Genomic DNA, 16,250 nt, shown 5'->3' with positions numbered 1-16,250 from the left:
CCCTCTCTCTTTTTCTCTCTCACTTTAGTACTAGAATGACAAAACTTTAACATGCATCTAAACACCAACCAGTACTTTTGCAATGCCAAAATTTTTGCCACCAAAACTTTTGCCATTCCAAATGAATCTAAACAGGCCCCTACTCTACCCATGCTCTACAAACCTGCAGTAATACAGAGATCCACCATCTGAGCTGAGCTGAGGCAGTGATTAGCATCATTATGCTTATGGAATGCAAAATCCCATCCAAATCCAGCAAGTATAGATTAGCATAAGTAATGGTGGTTGTTTAGTGGAATTAAGTAGTAGTACGTTAGGGCAGTCCCAACCCATAACACTAGACATGGTTTCTATGAACTCCACATCATCAAAAAAACTAGTACTAGACATTACTCTTCCAATGCAAACACCACTATTCCTACTTTAATTTAATGTTACTTATCTCACATAATGTCTTGGATGTTGTGTAGATGCAACACATGATTTTCTTCTTTTTTTCTTATTTATTCACTTGCCACATTATTTTTTATCATAGATAACAACTTATTTAATACTATGGACACCATCTAGTTATTGAGTTAGGAATACCCTTACACAGTAGCAGCAGACCGTGGCAGTACTCTCTGCCCGGTCAAAGACAGGAAGTATTTATCAGTATACAAGTAACAGCTGCGGTAACAACATTTTTTTTTCTTCTCCCTTCTCCCTTTTCTTCTTGAGATGAAAGTGGTAGCAGCACAGGTAGTACTAGTACTACAATAATGACACATTGAAGAGCAGTAGAAGAGGAGAGGAGAGGAGGGGAGGCAAGAACACCAGCAGCTGAAAGTGAGTCCTGGTTTGAGCTGCCTGGGCGGGAAAGAGAGGAGGCGAACCGCGAAGAAGAAGAAGAAGAGAAGAGAGAAAAAAGGAAGCAAAAAAGGAGGCGGTTTTTGGATTCTTGCTGCGATTTCTACGCACTCGAGGCTCTCATCTCGTCAAAAGCAGTGGCCTTTTTCCCTCCTCCTCCTTTCTTGGGCATGGTGTCATTCATGGTGATGCTGCTGCTCTGGTACAGTAACCTCCTGCTTTTTTACCTCCTGTGCTTGCTTCTCTCTCATCCTTCTCCGCGTGTGTTCGCTTCGATCTGTGATTGATTTTGTGGGCGAGGTGAGCAATGTGAATCTGCGGCTGTTCTTCCCTCTGATCTTTATCCCAAATAAACTACTAGGAGAAAGGGAAAGAGATAGAATAGTAGTAGCAGTAAAGACAAAAAAAAACTGAACTTTGGTCTGGTGTTCACATGGTTCTTGTGGTGGTTTTGCTGTTCTCCAGGCGACGGGTTTAATTCGGGGGTTCTCAGAGGTATTAATTGCTCCCTGTTTCCCCTTCACCTGCGCCGATTTTCTGAATCTCTCTTCTTTGTTCCCTTTCCTGTAGGTTTTTTGCTCTGTATCTTGCGCACTCCACCCGTCGTAGACTTGATTTTGATGAGATTTGATTGCGGGTGCAGTTTTTCCAAAGATTGAAAGGGGGGAGATTTTGATTTGCGCTGCAATCCAGTTTACGCGCGGTGCTCTCTTCGTTTTTGGTGGTTTCTTAATTGTTCTCTCTCTCTTTTGTTTTTGCGTTATGCGAAGTGATTTTGATTTCTTGGCTCGTTTTGAGGCCTCGGAGTTGGGTAAAATCTTCTGCTTTGGCATGCATTTTTGTAGGGTTTTAGGTGCTGCCAGATTTGGTTTTGAAGTTTTAGGAGTATTTACTAGCCACATTTTGATCTTTGATGTGTTCGTTTGATGCAAAGATTTGTCTTAGAAAAGGGTAGGATAGGGTTTGTACTTTTTACGTTTGCTAAAAAAAAAAACTTTGATATTACCGTGCTTTGCAGCAAGCATATATTATTTTTCTCTTGGTTTCTGGAATCGTACTCAATGCCTTGTTGGATTTTGTGTTCCTTGGTATCTTTGTTTTGAAGTGTTCATTAAGTTATAGACATTGTATATTACAGTGGAAAATCGGATCCTGTGCATTGCTCACATTTTGGTAATTGCAACGTTTTAAAGTTTTACTTTTACTTCCCTAGGACGATTGTAGTTACTGCCTGTTGCTCAGTTTACAACATTACATTATTAAGGAATCCCATTAGTAATATGCAATGTGATGTTTATTGATGAGATTTCTCTCCATTGGTTTGTGTTTCAGACTTCAGTGATCCAAACCATGCTTTTTGATGGTGGCTGGTAGACCAAGTGATCACTATTGATGCTTTGATTGTCTGATGACCGGTGGTTGCAAGATGGATCTCCAAGAGTTGACTCTGGAGGCACAAGTTTGAATGCCCTGGTTCGATGTCATTGCACTCCGGTGATCAGGTTCACCTCAATAGTTAAATTCTGTCTGAATGGGATCCATATCTAAGAAATTTTGAATTCAGTTTTGAGAAAAGAAATTCTGAATTCTGTTTGGCTATTCATCTGCACTTCTGTACTAGAAACATCATGATTTGGTGATAGTTTAGGTGTTTGCGAATTAGACTTGGGGAACAAACTTTTCTTAAGAACCAAAGTTGGGATTTCTGATTTTAATAAACATAACGGATGCTGTTGCCTGTTGGCATCTCTAGCTGAGATGTCATTTTTTCTGCTTTGGACAGATTTATGACATGCAAATTTGCAATTTGATCTGTTGCTGTTGGGCCAGCCATTACAGGGTCACTCGTTTGTCACACGCTTGTCAATGAATAAATTTGTAGAAATCAGACATCCAGTAACCAATAGCAATATAGCATGCCAGTTTTAATATTTGGAAATAGACTTGAGTAGTTAGGTTTGTACTTGATTCGTCCTGATTATATGATTTTGTAAGAGACTACTAAGTACTTCCAAACATATGGTTACACAATCTTTAAATGCATCAAACAAGATATAAAGGTTCCCAAGACTTCTAGCGGGTTCTTTATTGGGCCCCTTTTCCCTGATAGGGACAAATGGGCTTTGAGTTAAGCATGGGTTAATGTTCTACTTCGTAAGCAACATAACCTTGTCACAAATGGTTTTATTATGCTTCATGTGGTATTGATGCATTCTTTATGTAGTTAGGTGCCTGGATGAAGTGCAATTGTAATTTGTGGATTAACAAACTAAGGATAATGTTACGCAAGTAGTGGCATTTGGACATAATATTTAAATTGTAAATGAATGTAGCACTTAACTGTCATGTAATATCTTGTTCTTTTATTGCTGTGTCGAGGAGCGATTTGCTCGCTGAAGTTATAAGTGATTCTCAAATTAATAAATTAATAGCTATCTGACATGGTTCTGGAGTTTTGCTTCAAAGGCTTATGCCTCAATTTTGTTCCTAGATAGTTATATTCCAGAATAGCACACTGCATATAGAAAGAACCACCATTAACATCTGTTACCCCCTCAGTTTTGCATGGTTAACTTGAATGTTTTGATAGTGCTGATCTCTATAGCTCTGTTGAATGTTTTTGACTTGCAGTTTTCCAGAGGATAGAATGTAACATATAGATTTTTTTTCAGAATCCTGTGGTATCTCATTGTTAAGGAAGTTAATTCTTATGTAACAGGTCACATGTTTGATTTCCACTTTGGTGGCTTGAGAGCATACTCTAGTTGTCTGAATCAAGTTCTCTGAAAGAGAGACCGGAGATGAGAGAGGAGGGAGGAATTGCTTCTCCGGTACAATCATTAAATCTCTTACTTTTTCTGTAGACTATTTAAAATTTGAAATTATTTGTAAGTGCTTGCGGAAAATACTCTCATTTTTTCTGTGTCTGGCAAAACCAGGGCGAAAAGCCTATTCCGAATGGTGCTTCCCCAAATCATAGCCAATCACCTAAAATTTGCTCAAGAATTACAGATAATGAGACTCAAGGAACTGCAACAGCAAAATCTTTAAATGAAAAGCTAGTGTTGGAAACTGTGTCAGATGATTCTTCCACACAGCATTGTCAGTCACCACAGCCAGATGTCTTCACAAATGTCAAAGATGAAGATATGCAAGATTCTGTGAAGAGTTTGAGTGAGAAGCTTGCTTCAGCCCTTTTGACTATCAATGCTAAAGATGACTTGGTGAAGCAGCATACAAAGGTTGCAGAAGAGGCTGTTGCAGGTAATCTTTCTTTTCACTATGATTTTAGACATTTTGCATTATTGTGATCCCATGCATTTATTGAGTCTGTGGCTTCCCTTCATTATTCAAAATTAATTTTATATGTGAGGACATCAATAGAACTAAGAAAGAGGAAACTCATTCAAATAGTTCTTTGGCAAAGTTAAAATAGTAGTATCAACCAATAATTCTGTTTGTCTGCACATGCGTGTTAGTGTGTGTGGAGTGAGTGTGTCGTCTGTCTCCTCAGTTGTACCTTCTCAAGAAAATCATAGTTTTATTTATTCCAATATGGAACCAAATTCATATTGAACTTTATTTTTGACTTACTTGTAGGTTGGGAACAAGCTGAAGCTGAAGTTAGTACCCTGAAGAGGTTACTCGAAGCTTCAACTCAGAAGAATGCCTCTTTGGATGATCAAGTGAACCACCTAGATGATGCTCTCAAAGAATGTGTCAGGCAGCTTCGCCAAGCTAGGGAAGAACAAGAGGAGAAAATTCGTGATGCAGTTGCTAAGAAGACTCAAGAATTGGATTCTCACAAGTCTGAGCTCCAGAACCATATTTATGAGCTAAAGCAGCAGCTGGAAGCCGCTAAATTAGAAGCTGCCACTGTGGCTGTCCAGCATGATCTGCAGGATAAACTTCAGGCTGCAGAGAAGGAAAACAAGGGCCTGAAGATCGAGCTGCTCACGCTAGCCAAGGACTTGAAGAGACTGTCACTGGAAAGAGATCTGAGCAATGAAGCAGCAGAGACAGCAAGTAAACAACATTTGGAAAGTGTGAAAAAGATTGCAAGGGTTGAGGCAGAATGCCGTAAGCTGCGCCATCTGACACGAAGAACTTCCTTGGCCAATGATTCTAGGCCTGCGCCTAACAATGCTTGCATGGAATCTCTCACTGATAGCCAGTCTGACAGTGGGGAGCGTATGCTGACTGTTGACAGTGAAATGAGAAATTCTGATTCATGGGCCTCGGCTCTGATAGCCGAACTTGATCAGTTCAAGAACAGTAGTGCCAGCTCAAGAGATGTTGTAAACAATCATGTTGAGATTGACCTGATGGATGATTTCCTTGAGATGGAAAAGCTGGCTGCATTGTCTGAAGTAGAACGTGTAAGCTCTAGCTTTGGAACAGAAACTGATTCTGACCAGGCTGTGGCTATAGATAAAGCTTCAAAAGTCGAAACTGAAACACTAAAGAGCCAGGTCACAGATTTGCAGGCAAAGGTTGAAAAGCTTGAGACTGAGAAAAGGGATCTTGAAATGGCCCTTGCAGAGGCTAGAGTCCAGCTTGACGCGTCGTGTGATGCCCTGATGGCAGCCAACAACAAGTTGGCAGAATTACAAATGCAGTTCAACTTGGCAAATGAGTCTAAAATTGCTGCTTTGGGACAAGCTGATCAGTTAGATGCTGAGAGAGGATCTTTGGCATTGCAGCTTGAGTCGAAGTCAATAGAAGTTGAGAAACTTCAGGCAGTTGTGGCTTCGTTGGAAGAAAGTACAGATAAGAAAGAGCTGGAGTCACAGTTAGAGTCAACTTCTGTAGAGTTAGCGGATCTTTGCAAGACAGTGGCATCCTTGCAAGAGCAGATTGATGCCGAGAGAACTCTGTCTTTGCAGCACAAAGCATATGCAGACATGGCAGATGCAGATAAAAAGTCACTAGAGGCACAACTGCAGTCCGCACATGCGGATATCGGGAAACTGAGGGGATCTATTGAAACACTGGAGAGCGAGTTGCAAAAAGAGAAAACCATGTATGAAGAACTTGTGGTCCAAATGGAGTCAATGAAGATTGAATCAGAGAAAAAACTTGGCGTGGAATCTGCCAAAGAAGCATTGGAGGCACGGCTCCTGGTAGTGAACTCAGAAATTGCGAAACTGCATGGAACAGTGAACGATCTGGAGTGCGATGCAGCAAAGGAGAAGGCATTTTCTTCGGAACTGAAGATGCAACTAGAGGCAGTGGAAGGCATCCGAAAGATGTTGGAGTCTGAGCTTGAGAGTTCACACCAGGAAACCATGAAGCTCCAGGAGAAGATCTCATTGTTGGAAGTAAGACTTAAGGACCAGACTGCATTGTTGGTAGAATTCACTGCCAAGGCCGAGGATGCAGCGGTGGGAAGGAAGGCAATGGAAGGCCAACTTGAAGGAGCTAAACTGGAAATCACAAAACTTACAAATAGGGTAAGCTTGCTGCAAGGTAAGATTGAGCAGGAGAAGCTGCTGTCAGAGGAGTACGAAGCAAAATGCCGCAAGTTAGAGGCTCAGCTGTCAAGAGACAGTCGGGAGGCAAGGCTTTGGCGACTGGCCAACACAAATGGTGACCTGAAGGTCAAGCAGGTAGTCTTTTTATGCTCTCTCTGCTGCATATAAACTGGAAATTTAACCACCTCACTGTTATAACACTATAGGGCTTAAGAGTTGCAAACATCAGGCCAAAAGTACAAGGATTCTATCTCCTATGGTCCAATCTACTTGCTAGTTGCTTCGCTTGAGGTTGTTTGGACATCCAAATGGCCATTTCTTTTGCTAAGTGTATGTTATAAAAATTGCTAAAATATTGAACTTGTAAACTCTTCCAGGGACATCTAACTATTGGTATGTAGTTTTGTGGTCCCTAGACACATTCTATAGTGACATGTAACCGAATGGATCTAGTACTGGTCAATGATCTAAGCACACCCAAAGGATTTACATACCTGTATTTTAGTTTGTGCCTAAGGTCCAATCAGACCTGTCAGTTGAGAAGTTTCTATTAACAATTCATCTTCTGTAACAGGATAAAGAGCTCTCCAGTGCTGCTGGAAAACTCGTGGAGTGCCAGAAGACGATTGCGAACCTCGGTCGTCAGCTAAAATCGCTGACCGATCTCGACAGTGTAACAGCCGAGCCTGAAAAGCTAGAGTCTGGGGATGCACTTCTGGACTTTAGAGAACCCGATGTTGAGGTGCCACCAGCAGGCTTTGCAAATGGCCTGTACGATTTGGATCTTCCAAAGAGCAATGGGAGCTGCCTGTCACCCATTCCTCGTGTTCAGTCGTCTTCCACACATTCGCAAACGTCAGTGTTCTCTGGCGGTTTATCGTCGCTTGGTAGCTACAGGAACAAAACAAGAAAGTGAAATCTGATGAAAAAGATTTGTGCATAAACTTATTTAACAGTTCGTGGATGTTTGTCAGTTGTCACCTGATGCTTAGATCAGTGTACATTTACAGGAAAATGATGGTTACTTGTGCTTGTTCCGCCTGATGATTTTACTGCTATGAGCTCAGCCTCATTTTCTTTACTTTTCAGCGTTCACCAGTTTCTGATGCAAGTCTTGTTGAAAGTTGAGACTGATGTTTGTCATATAGTACCATTCTCACAAGCTAGTCAGTTCGAGCTGAAGATGTGCTGAACATATAAGTAGGCAATTCACTGAATGCAAGATGAATAATCTGTCACTGAAGAAATGCAGCTTGAAACTTGTATAGTGCTTTGCTCGAGTTTATAAGCCTGGAAACTAAATGCTTGAGATATATAGCTCGAATGTCTGAAAGTGATGAGAGCTGGTTTTCAGTAACTGTAGGTTCCGTACGATTGAATTTACCTCTGTAAGATGCAACCACCTCCACACTACCGTCCAAAACTGCGACATGGAGTACTACATAAGCTGTGGCATGGTTGCACTCTATCGCACACTCGAATCGTCTCCCATTGTTGAGCAAGCAAAGGTCTTTGTTCTTCTTGAGCTCAGCTCAGCTCATCAGCTTCCATCCATGGGTGTCTTCAGCTCGGCTCCCAAGGTGTACAAGCCGGCGTCGGAGGTCAATCTCGGCGCCGACAGCAACGAGTTCTACATCAGCCCCAACGTCAAAGGTTACAAGCTCTTGCTGAATTTTCTGTCCATTTTCATGTCAAAGAGCTTTTGCATTCAGAATTCAGAATTTCAGTTCTTGGAAGTGATTTGTATGCTTATGTCTGATCATTTTTGTTTTATTGCTTTCTTCAGCTCCACGGGTTGCTGGGCTTCTGGTGAAGATATTCGCATGGGTTCTTGAGGCGCCGATCATCGGCTCAATCGTGCTCTACATCCTCAAGAGAGACAATCTTGTCAACAAGGTAGATGATCATCACTTCTTCTGCTTGGCACAGTAAAAAAACACAAGTTGAAATGTTAGCTGAAACGCTGTAGATTATAATGGCACTTGAACTGTGATCAGATTGTTTGGATGCTGATTAGTTGCTGAAAATTTCACTGTAGCTTGTCTCGGATGCCGAAATCCCGGAGCCACCACTGTTCACTGCAGCTCACACCTGGCAAGGTCTGTCTTCTGTTCCTTACCTTTTGGGATTTCGGCCCTACCATTTCGAGCCGTTTTTGTACTTTTGTTCACAGTAGAATTCACATTTGAAAATCAAATTTAGATTCAGCTAGAACCTGAAAATACTGCTGCTCCTGCTGCTGTTGCTTCATTGCAGACATCCCTGAGCAGAATGTGAGCCTGACGAAGCCAGACATGTCGCCGGCAGAGCGCGTTCAGGAGGCCGTCGTCTGCCTCCCGGCTCGCCTCGAATCGGTGCTCGCTGACCCGCCATCGCCGGGGTTCAGGCGCTGGACAATCCGGGACTTCACCAGTGCCTACATCTCAGGAGAGATCACTCCTGTCATGGTAAAACATTTAGTACAGTTTTACTGACAGTAATATGTTCGTGTTTAATGGTTTTTGTATCAGTAGTTCAGTACAATGCAATGCATTATGACAATGTGTAGTGCATTGGGGGTGTGAATTACTCACTGAATTTTAGTAGGTTAGAGGTATTCTTGTTCATGAATGCTACCCAATTAGCTTGTACTGCATTGCTGGCAGGTTGCGAGGAGATTTCTCGCTGCAGTGAAGGAGTGTTCAGGCCCTGATCTGAACATGGCCTTGTTCATCAGCTGCAATCCTCAGGACGTCATCAGACAGGCCGAGGCATCCACCCTCAGATACCAGCAAGGTAAACAAAATTAACTACATTTTCAGTGTACATTATGCCAAAGAACCGTATCAACAAATCAAAATCAATGAATCATTCGAGCATTAAACAGTAATTATATCATACTAGCAGTACTCAGCAAGTGCCTCAGTGTCTAGCCTTCATCACCATTGACATTTAGGTTCAGAGAATCTGCAGAAATTAAACTGTCATAACCACCATGTTTACTTCTGTATGCTACTACCAACTTGCATGCTTCCGGCCATGAGTTTTTACTTGTAGTACTGGTGAAGAAGTACTACTATTACTGCCATTGCAGTCTGGAACTGACCAGCTGGATGAACAGTATCAGCAGATGCTTTACAGGAAGGCATTGTCAGAGCCTGCCAATGCACGGACTGGTCTCTGAAAGAGATGTTTCCACAATGAAACAACACGCAGCTTGCAGCAGATTCAGGGCTCGGACTAATCTGACATGGAGCAAAATGTTCAGACTTCGAACAGAAGGGGCTTTCTGATGAAAGATTCCATAGAAATGGCATCGGCATCATCCCCTAATGATCATGCATTGACTAGACTAGCTCTTTGCTTGCTTGATCGAATCTGAAAGCATTGCATGGTCCTGATCCAGCATTGATAGCTCATAGGGACGGTTAGTTGCCACTGCATGTGGTTGCACGCAGAGGCCAATACTACATTCCTTGCAGGGCCTGGCCTGCTGATCTGTTGCAATTGAAGGCATCTCGTTGTGCTGATGCATCTGTTGTTGCAGTATCTCATCGTTTACTCTTTGCATTCATGCAGCTTTTACCTGATCGATTGCATGCACCATTTCATTTCTTGGCTTCTGTTAACTGTTAATTGTTCTTGGATTATGTCAAGTGTTTGACTGTTCTTGATGCTAATTAACTGCAGGAGCTCCTCTCTCTGCCATGGATGGCGTCCTGGTGGCCGTCAAAGACGAGATCGACTGCCTGCCATACCCAACAACAGGTAAGAACATCACAAGATCAGGTATCATCAACGGTGCTAAGGTTGTCGAATCATATATAAGAACAGGAGGTAAAAAGCAATCGGAATCAGGATTTAATCAGCTGCAGGACGGTAGGTAGAGCTGCTGCCGCCATGGAGAGGAGGCCCCGGTACGGTCGGATGATTCTGATGACACTGTTCATCGCCGTACACACTGTCCGTCGATCGTTTGCTTCTTGCAAAATGAGTGCTGACAATTGGCATGTGTGTTTTGGATTGATACTGTTCATCAACAGAAGACGTGATCCGATTTGTTGCAAAAAGAGAGAAATCGGTGCTTTTATTTTTTAAATTAGCTACAGTAGGCTGTACTAACTCGTTTTTTTGTAGGGGACAAAATAAATTATTGCATTGGCCATGCTATGAAATACTGTTTGCAAATTAAAAACATTTTTTCTGAAGAAAGAGAGTGTATGAATCTGAAGATTCTAACTAATGTCAGGACCAAATCTATGTCGACATAGCAAACATGATAAATAAAGACCAGTTCAGATTACTGTCAAAATGAATATTTCCAAAATTTGGCAATACCAAAATTTGATAGGTTGGCAACATTGCCGAGTTTTGGTATGATAGGCTAAATGTGCTGTCAATTTTTTACACATTACCAATATTTGATAACAGACTAAATTCATCCACATGTCTGTCAATTTTACCCCAAAATGGTATGGTTTAAAGTGAGACCAATACGATACTAGGGTAGGCCCTAAATCATATATACTAGTTTTATATTTAGGGGTGGAAATGTTATGTCTGATTGGTTGTACTGTACCCTGAAACTGATCAAAGACGCATATGAACAGGAGGAACGAGATGGCTGCAGAGGATGCGGCCGTGCGTGCAGGACGCGGCGGTGGTGGCGCAGCTGCGGGCGTGCGGCGCGGTGCTCGCCGGCAAGACCAACATGCACGAGCTCGGCGCCGGCACCAGCGGCATCAACCCGCACCATGGGTACGCATCACTTGTCGTCGTCCTGTTCATCATCCGCGCGGTCTCCAAATCACAATTTTTTTACCCTTTTACCAATGGGTTTCTTACCTGGTTTGATGGTTTCAGATCGACGAGGAATCCGTACAACACCGGCAAGGTGGCCGGCGGCTCGTCGGGCGGGTCCGCCGCCGTCGTCTGCGCCGGCCTCTGCCCCGTCGCACTTGGAGCCGACGGAGGCGGTAAACCTACTCAACTCGTACATGCAAATTGGGAATTTTTCTGAACCCTAAAAACATCCTGCTCTGACAATACAAAACATTGTGTTGCTCTGGCTTCTGTTATCTGATCGGATCATCAGTACACGCAAAATGGGTTTTTTTTTTTAATCTGAACAATGAAACTGAAAATGTCTTGCTCTGACAAACAAAACATTGCTGAACTAGCTTGTGTGATACAAAACATTCAGAACATAATGGGAAAGTGATTTCATCCGTCGAGGGGATATCTCCTCGTTTCGTTTATGTCACCTAAATAGTTATAATTTTTTTTAAAAAAAAATTGTCAAGATAGATTAATATGAAATATAGGAGTATCACTCTACAAACATGCAAGATAAAATTCAACTTCTATAGATTGTAACAAAAATAATAAATATAAATACGAATGTATGATAACTATTTTCAGTTTAATTTGTTCTTTTTGTTGCAACTTATAGGAGTCGAATTTGGTCTTGTATGTTTGTGGAGTGATATATTTCATATTAATCTATGTTGTCAATTTTTTTAAATTTTTTTATAACTATTTAGATGTCATGCAAACAACGACGGAAGATGAAAATCTATATCCGAACATAATGAATGATGTTTGGATTGAATTCTGCCAAATGTACGACAAGAATATCTGCATGCAGTATTGAGTTATTGTTTTCTTTGTGCATTTTAATCAGGATCTGTTCGCATGCCAGCCGCGCTCTGCGGTGTGGTGGGCTTGAAGCCGACGGCAGGGCGTTTCTCCAAGGATGGGTTCGTCATGCTCCACATATATGTACTTTTCATTCTACAAGATCAATCACTAGCCAAAGTAGCCATAGCTGCAATGGATGTGCATTGTTCAGACACACCTGACCTGGGCTATTTCTGATCTCAGGCTTCTTCCTCTTAACTGGACCGTCGGGATGCCAGGGATCTTAGCCGCGACAGTGGAGGATGCGCTTATCGCGTTAGTAATCTCTCTTGTTTCAGAAACTAATTTAGCTCTCAGTGATCTTGTTACACTTGATTGTGTATATATGTTGTAATGTACTAAAAGTTTTGTGTTGCTGTTTATCATTCAGCTATGCAGCTATTGCTGATCAGTCCCAACCAAGCCACTTGCAGGCAAATGCTCGAACTTTGTATTTTCTCTTACACGTTTGGATGTTCAGTGAGACTGAATTTGCAGAAGATTTGATATTTTTTGTTTGTTTGCAGCCTGAACTGAATCTTCCCCTGCTGAAAGCTGCAAGCTCGATGCCTACCATCAGACTAGCAAGATATGCAAAGGTGAGTGCTTCAACACTGTAATAAAATCGTGTCATCTGAAACTGAACATTGTACTGATATTCGCCACAAAAACAGTGGTTCAATGACTGTTCTGAAGACATCAGAAGTTGCTGCTACAAAGCTGTCCATACGCTGCGGACTCGATACGGTTGGGAGGTAGTAAGAACAACTCTACGCTTCATCTAATCCTGAAGTTAAACAATGCACTCAGTGACATGATTTTGAGGAAATACACTACAGTTCATGCAATCTGACATTTTATTTATTTATTTTTGCAATTGTTTGTGCTACTATCTGCAAGACTGCTGATGTGACAATTCCTGAAATTGAGGAGATGCGGCTCGCGCATTACGTGACAATGGGTTCAGAATGCACCGCCTCCTTCGATAAGTATCTGAAGAAGCTGTAAGCGTATCATAAATTTTGTCATATGAAATCATTTTTCAGGCTGACATGCGTATGAATTCAAAATGATGATCAATTCATTGTACACTCAAACCATGCTGATGCAGGAGCAAGTCTGAGATTGGTTGGGATGTGAGGATCGCGCTGAGCGCCTACGGGTCGTTCAGCAGCAGAGCTTACCTGAACTCGCAACGAATCCGGTGAGCTATCATATCTACCATTCTTCAGACATTCATTCCACCATCAAACTTAGAACACTATCCACTCTGAACTCGAAATGAATGAACTCTTCTTTTTTTGCAGGAACCGTCAGATGTACTTCCACGACAAGATCTTTGAGACATTCGACGTGATCGTCACACCAATGACAGGGTACCTATGCAATCTTGCATGGAAAAAATCACTCACCACTACTACTGAGTGTAGCAGTGACAGTTTCAGGGCCTAACTGTGTACTTCTTGTACAGAGTGACAGCGCACGAATTGCAGGACAACGCGGGGCACACCGGAGAGCTGGACTACATAAACGGAGGTGATTATAACTCAACCAATCACGAGCAATTAACTGAAGAAAAAAGAGTTCAGTTTCAGAATAATTAAGCTGGCATCTCACTAACTCGTCAGTGTTGCATTGCATTGGATCGATGCAGCTGCGCTGGTGAGGTACTCGATCGCCGGGAACTTCCTGGGGTTGCCGGCGATCACCGTGAAGGTTGGGTACGACAGGGAAGGGCTCCCCGTCGGGCTGCAGTTCATCGGGAGGCCGTGGTCGGAGGCCACGCTGCTGCACCTCGCCTACGCCATGCAGGTCACCGATCTGATGCTGGAAACGAACTGATGTTAATTGTTCTTTCCAAATCCTGCATTGCATGTGGGGAGTGAAATGTGTTTAATTATCTACACAGAAGTGATTATTTTTAATTTTTTATATATTTTTTTGCAGGAGGCGTGCGGCAAGAACTACAGGAAGCCCATGGTGTACTACGATCTCCTCAACAAGAACAAATACTAGTTTCAGTTTCAAAAGAACAAATAGTAGCTATATATGTTGTGAGAGTTGAGTGACAGTTTGATTCTGAGAGATTTGGACTGGGGAGAAATTTATCATCGATCATTCTTACCATCCCAAATACAGAATGTGATGGACATTATTATTGTAATTGTTGTTATGTTTGTTGTTGTTGCTGCTGCTTGACATAAGCATGCATGTAAGTCATATGCATGTCGCTGTATATGTTTACTATTATTGAATGTGCCTACTGATTTACTAAATATGATATTTCATTTCTTTTACTCTAAACTACTACTACTTACTACTAGTACAATTGTTTTTCTCACTCAACTCTCCTAAGAATATCGGTGGACACCAAGCTTAGCTTGGTAAAATTCTGTGAAACACAAAGTCGAGTGGAAATGGTGAAGGGCCCATGTGGCCTATGGGCCATGGCCCATCATCCTTCTTGGAGGAAAATTAGACAGCACTTCTGGTTCCCGGACGAGCCTGGTCCACATGTCATTTACTATTGCACCCCTGTCAACTTTAGAATTTACAGTTAGCTCGTTGATATCGTAGCTTTTATGGACTAGTATGTCCTGGGGAGATAAATTTTCTTTCTTATGGACTAATCCAAACCAGAGTAAAGATAAGATTTATCTTCTCCTAAGACAACTGTATATAAAGGGGCAAGGTGAGACATTTGAGATTTGCTTATACTCAATATCATATCTATAATTAAAAGAGAACTTCACCCTATATCGTTGTCTACTTCTACAATGTTGTTGAGGGCAGAGGAAAAGGCACAGGTATTCTACATTTTCTTACGTCTCTACTGCGGCGGGAGGGACAGAGAATGGATCCGGTGATCTGCTAATAGACGTGTTGGTTTACAACAGTGGCTTCACAATCTGTACATGTTTGTTGTGGGGTATATGGGCTCCGGTTGGATGAAGAAATATCTCAATCATCCGTTAAGCACCTTGATTGTACTTGTAGTTTTCATGATCTAGTTGAATTCATGGCTTTTTCAGCACAAAGATTGATATACTTGATATGTTGATTTTGAGATGTTTGGTAGCACTCTAAATCCATAATATGCTATATTAGAAATTTATGGCTTCCTCAATACAAAGATTGGATGACAAAATATCTCCACCACCGTCAAATCTTAGGAGTACAATCTGCATTCATGTCGAGAAGAGTCAGATAGATAGTTCACACTCAACCTGAATGGAGTTATCAACATGGTTAATGCCAGGGTGAATTATAAAAAACTTCGCAAAACCCCACGTTGCCTTAATCTTGAAATGGCTTAAATGATGACTAACAAACTATTGTCTTATTATAGTTAGGCGGAAGACAATAGGGGAGATTGAGGAGGAGATGACCTACAAGTGGCTTTGCACTGTATTGTTTTTTTCGGCTCCCCCATGGCCCCAAGACATTATCCATGAGACAACCGAACAAACAAGAAGCATCAATACCGGTAGCAGAAGCACACACCGTCGCTCACCCTGCTAACTGCTTTGTACTAGCCGACCGCCACTAGCTGTTGCTACCGTATCCTTCATCTAGACCACCCACGAATTAACTGAAACCACCGTCGTGTATGTCCCATAAAATGGTCTACTTAGGATTATATACAAGTACACATGTTGATCATGAACATGAAATTTTGAATACAACAATGGTATTTGATCAAATTTGGATAACTTTACATTCATACACAAGATATAAAATAATATTGCTATAATATGTTACTCATAAGCATGAAGATAATAATACTAGCACTACAAAATGTCACTTGATGAAACCACAATTGATGTTAACACATAAATTTCTTCCCTTCCAATCTGAATGCCCTAGATTAACATGGAGAAAATTTTTATCTGCAGATAACACTAAACCGGATCCAAAATTTCCCATACCAAGGCTGTGTTTAGTTCATGTGTCAATTTTTTTTAAGTATACGGACACACATTTAAGCTATTAAATGTATACTAATAACAAAAAAAATTGGTCACGCGATTTACATGCAAACTGTGCAATTTAATATACATTATTAGTATATTATCAAATCATGGCGTAATTAGGCTCAAAAGATTCGTCACGTGATTTACATGCAAACTGTGCAATTGATTTTTTTTTCGTCCACATTTAATACTCTATGTATGTGTCCAAACATTTGATGTGACAGAAAAGTTGGAAGTTCGAAGAAAAATATTTGAATCTAAACGAGGCCTGAATGGAAATAATCAAAACCGCAAT

The 16,250-nt window shown here is 41.5% G+C and overlaps 2 protein-coding genes and 1 long non-coding RNA gene across 3 annotated transcripts; 2 read left to right on the top strand and 1 right to left on the bottom strand.

The window, feature by feature from the left end:
- The first annotated feature begins 778 nt into the window (after positions 1-778).
- Positions 779-7,404, top strand: LOC112936920 (filament-like plant protein). Its single transcript, XM_066305392.1, is given in 7 exon segments — positions 779-1,051; positions 2,182-2,351; positions 3,569-3,680; positions 3,789-4,113; positions 4,450-6,458; positions 6,898-7,197; positions 7,199-7,404. Coding segments are annotated over 5 exon segments (2,712 nt in total). The 5' UTR covers positions 779-1,051; positions 2,182-2,351; positions 3,569-3,650; the 3' UTR covers positions 7,247-7,404.
- A 391-nt stretch (positions 7,405-7,795) lies between these two features.
- On the top strand, positions 7,796-14,277 carry LOC4349891 (fatty acid amide hydrolase-like). The gene is made up of 19 exons (NM_001423166.1): positions 7,796-7,976; positions 8,110-8,219; positions 8,362-8,422; positions 8,580-8,770; positions 8,969-9,098; positions 9,993-10,070; positions 10,913-11,060; positions 11,166-11,278; positions 11,986-12,061; positions 12,186-12,257; positions 12,373-12,415; positions 12,509-12,580; positions 12,656-12,736; positions 12,882-12,985; positions 13,093-13,185; positions 13,289-13,357; positions 13,453-13,517; positions 13,636-13,793; positions 13,929-14,277. Exons 1-19 carry the CDS (start codon positions 7,877-7,879, stop codon positions 13,995-13,997), a joined length of 1,833 nt encoding a protein of 610 aa, NP_001410095.1. The 5' UTR covers positions 7,796-7,876; the 3' UTR covers positions 13,998-14,277.
- LOC4349892 (uncharacterized) lies at positions 7,798-8,677 on the bottom strand. Its single transcript, XR_003239416.2, has 2 exons — positions 8,539-8,677; positions 7,798-8,239 (listed from the first exon to the last, which is right to left on the bottom strand). It is a non-coding gene; the product is annotated as an uncharacterized lncRNA (long non-coding RNA).
- Positions 14,278-16,250: the final 1,973 nt, after the last annotated feature.

Source organism: Oryza sativa, chromosome 11 (genome assembly GCF_034140825.1).
Source record: "Oryza sativa Japonica Group chromosome 11, ASM3414082v1".
Taxonomy (NCBI): Eukaryota; Viridiplantae; Streptophyta; class Magnoliopsida; order Poales; family Poaceae; genus Oryza; species Oryza sativa.
Note: the sequence above shows the minus strand (reverse complement) of the source record. Positions and strands in the feature narration are given on the sequence as shown.

Excerpts from the sequence above, each read along its gene's own strand:
- LOC4349891 (NM_001423166.1), top strand. The coding sequence starts at position 7,877 with ATGGGTGTCTTCAGCTCGGCTCCCAAGGTGTACAAGCCGGCGTCGGAG. Across the intron at positions 8,771-8,968 it reads GAGAGATCACTCCTGTCATG|GTTGCGAGGAGATTTCTCGC; the intron begins GTAAAACATTTA and ends CATTGCTGGCAG. Across the intron at positions 11,279-11,985 it reads ACTTGGAGCCGACGGAGGCG|GATCTGTTCGCATGCCAGCC; the intron begins GTAAACCTACTC and ends CATTTTAATCAG.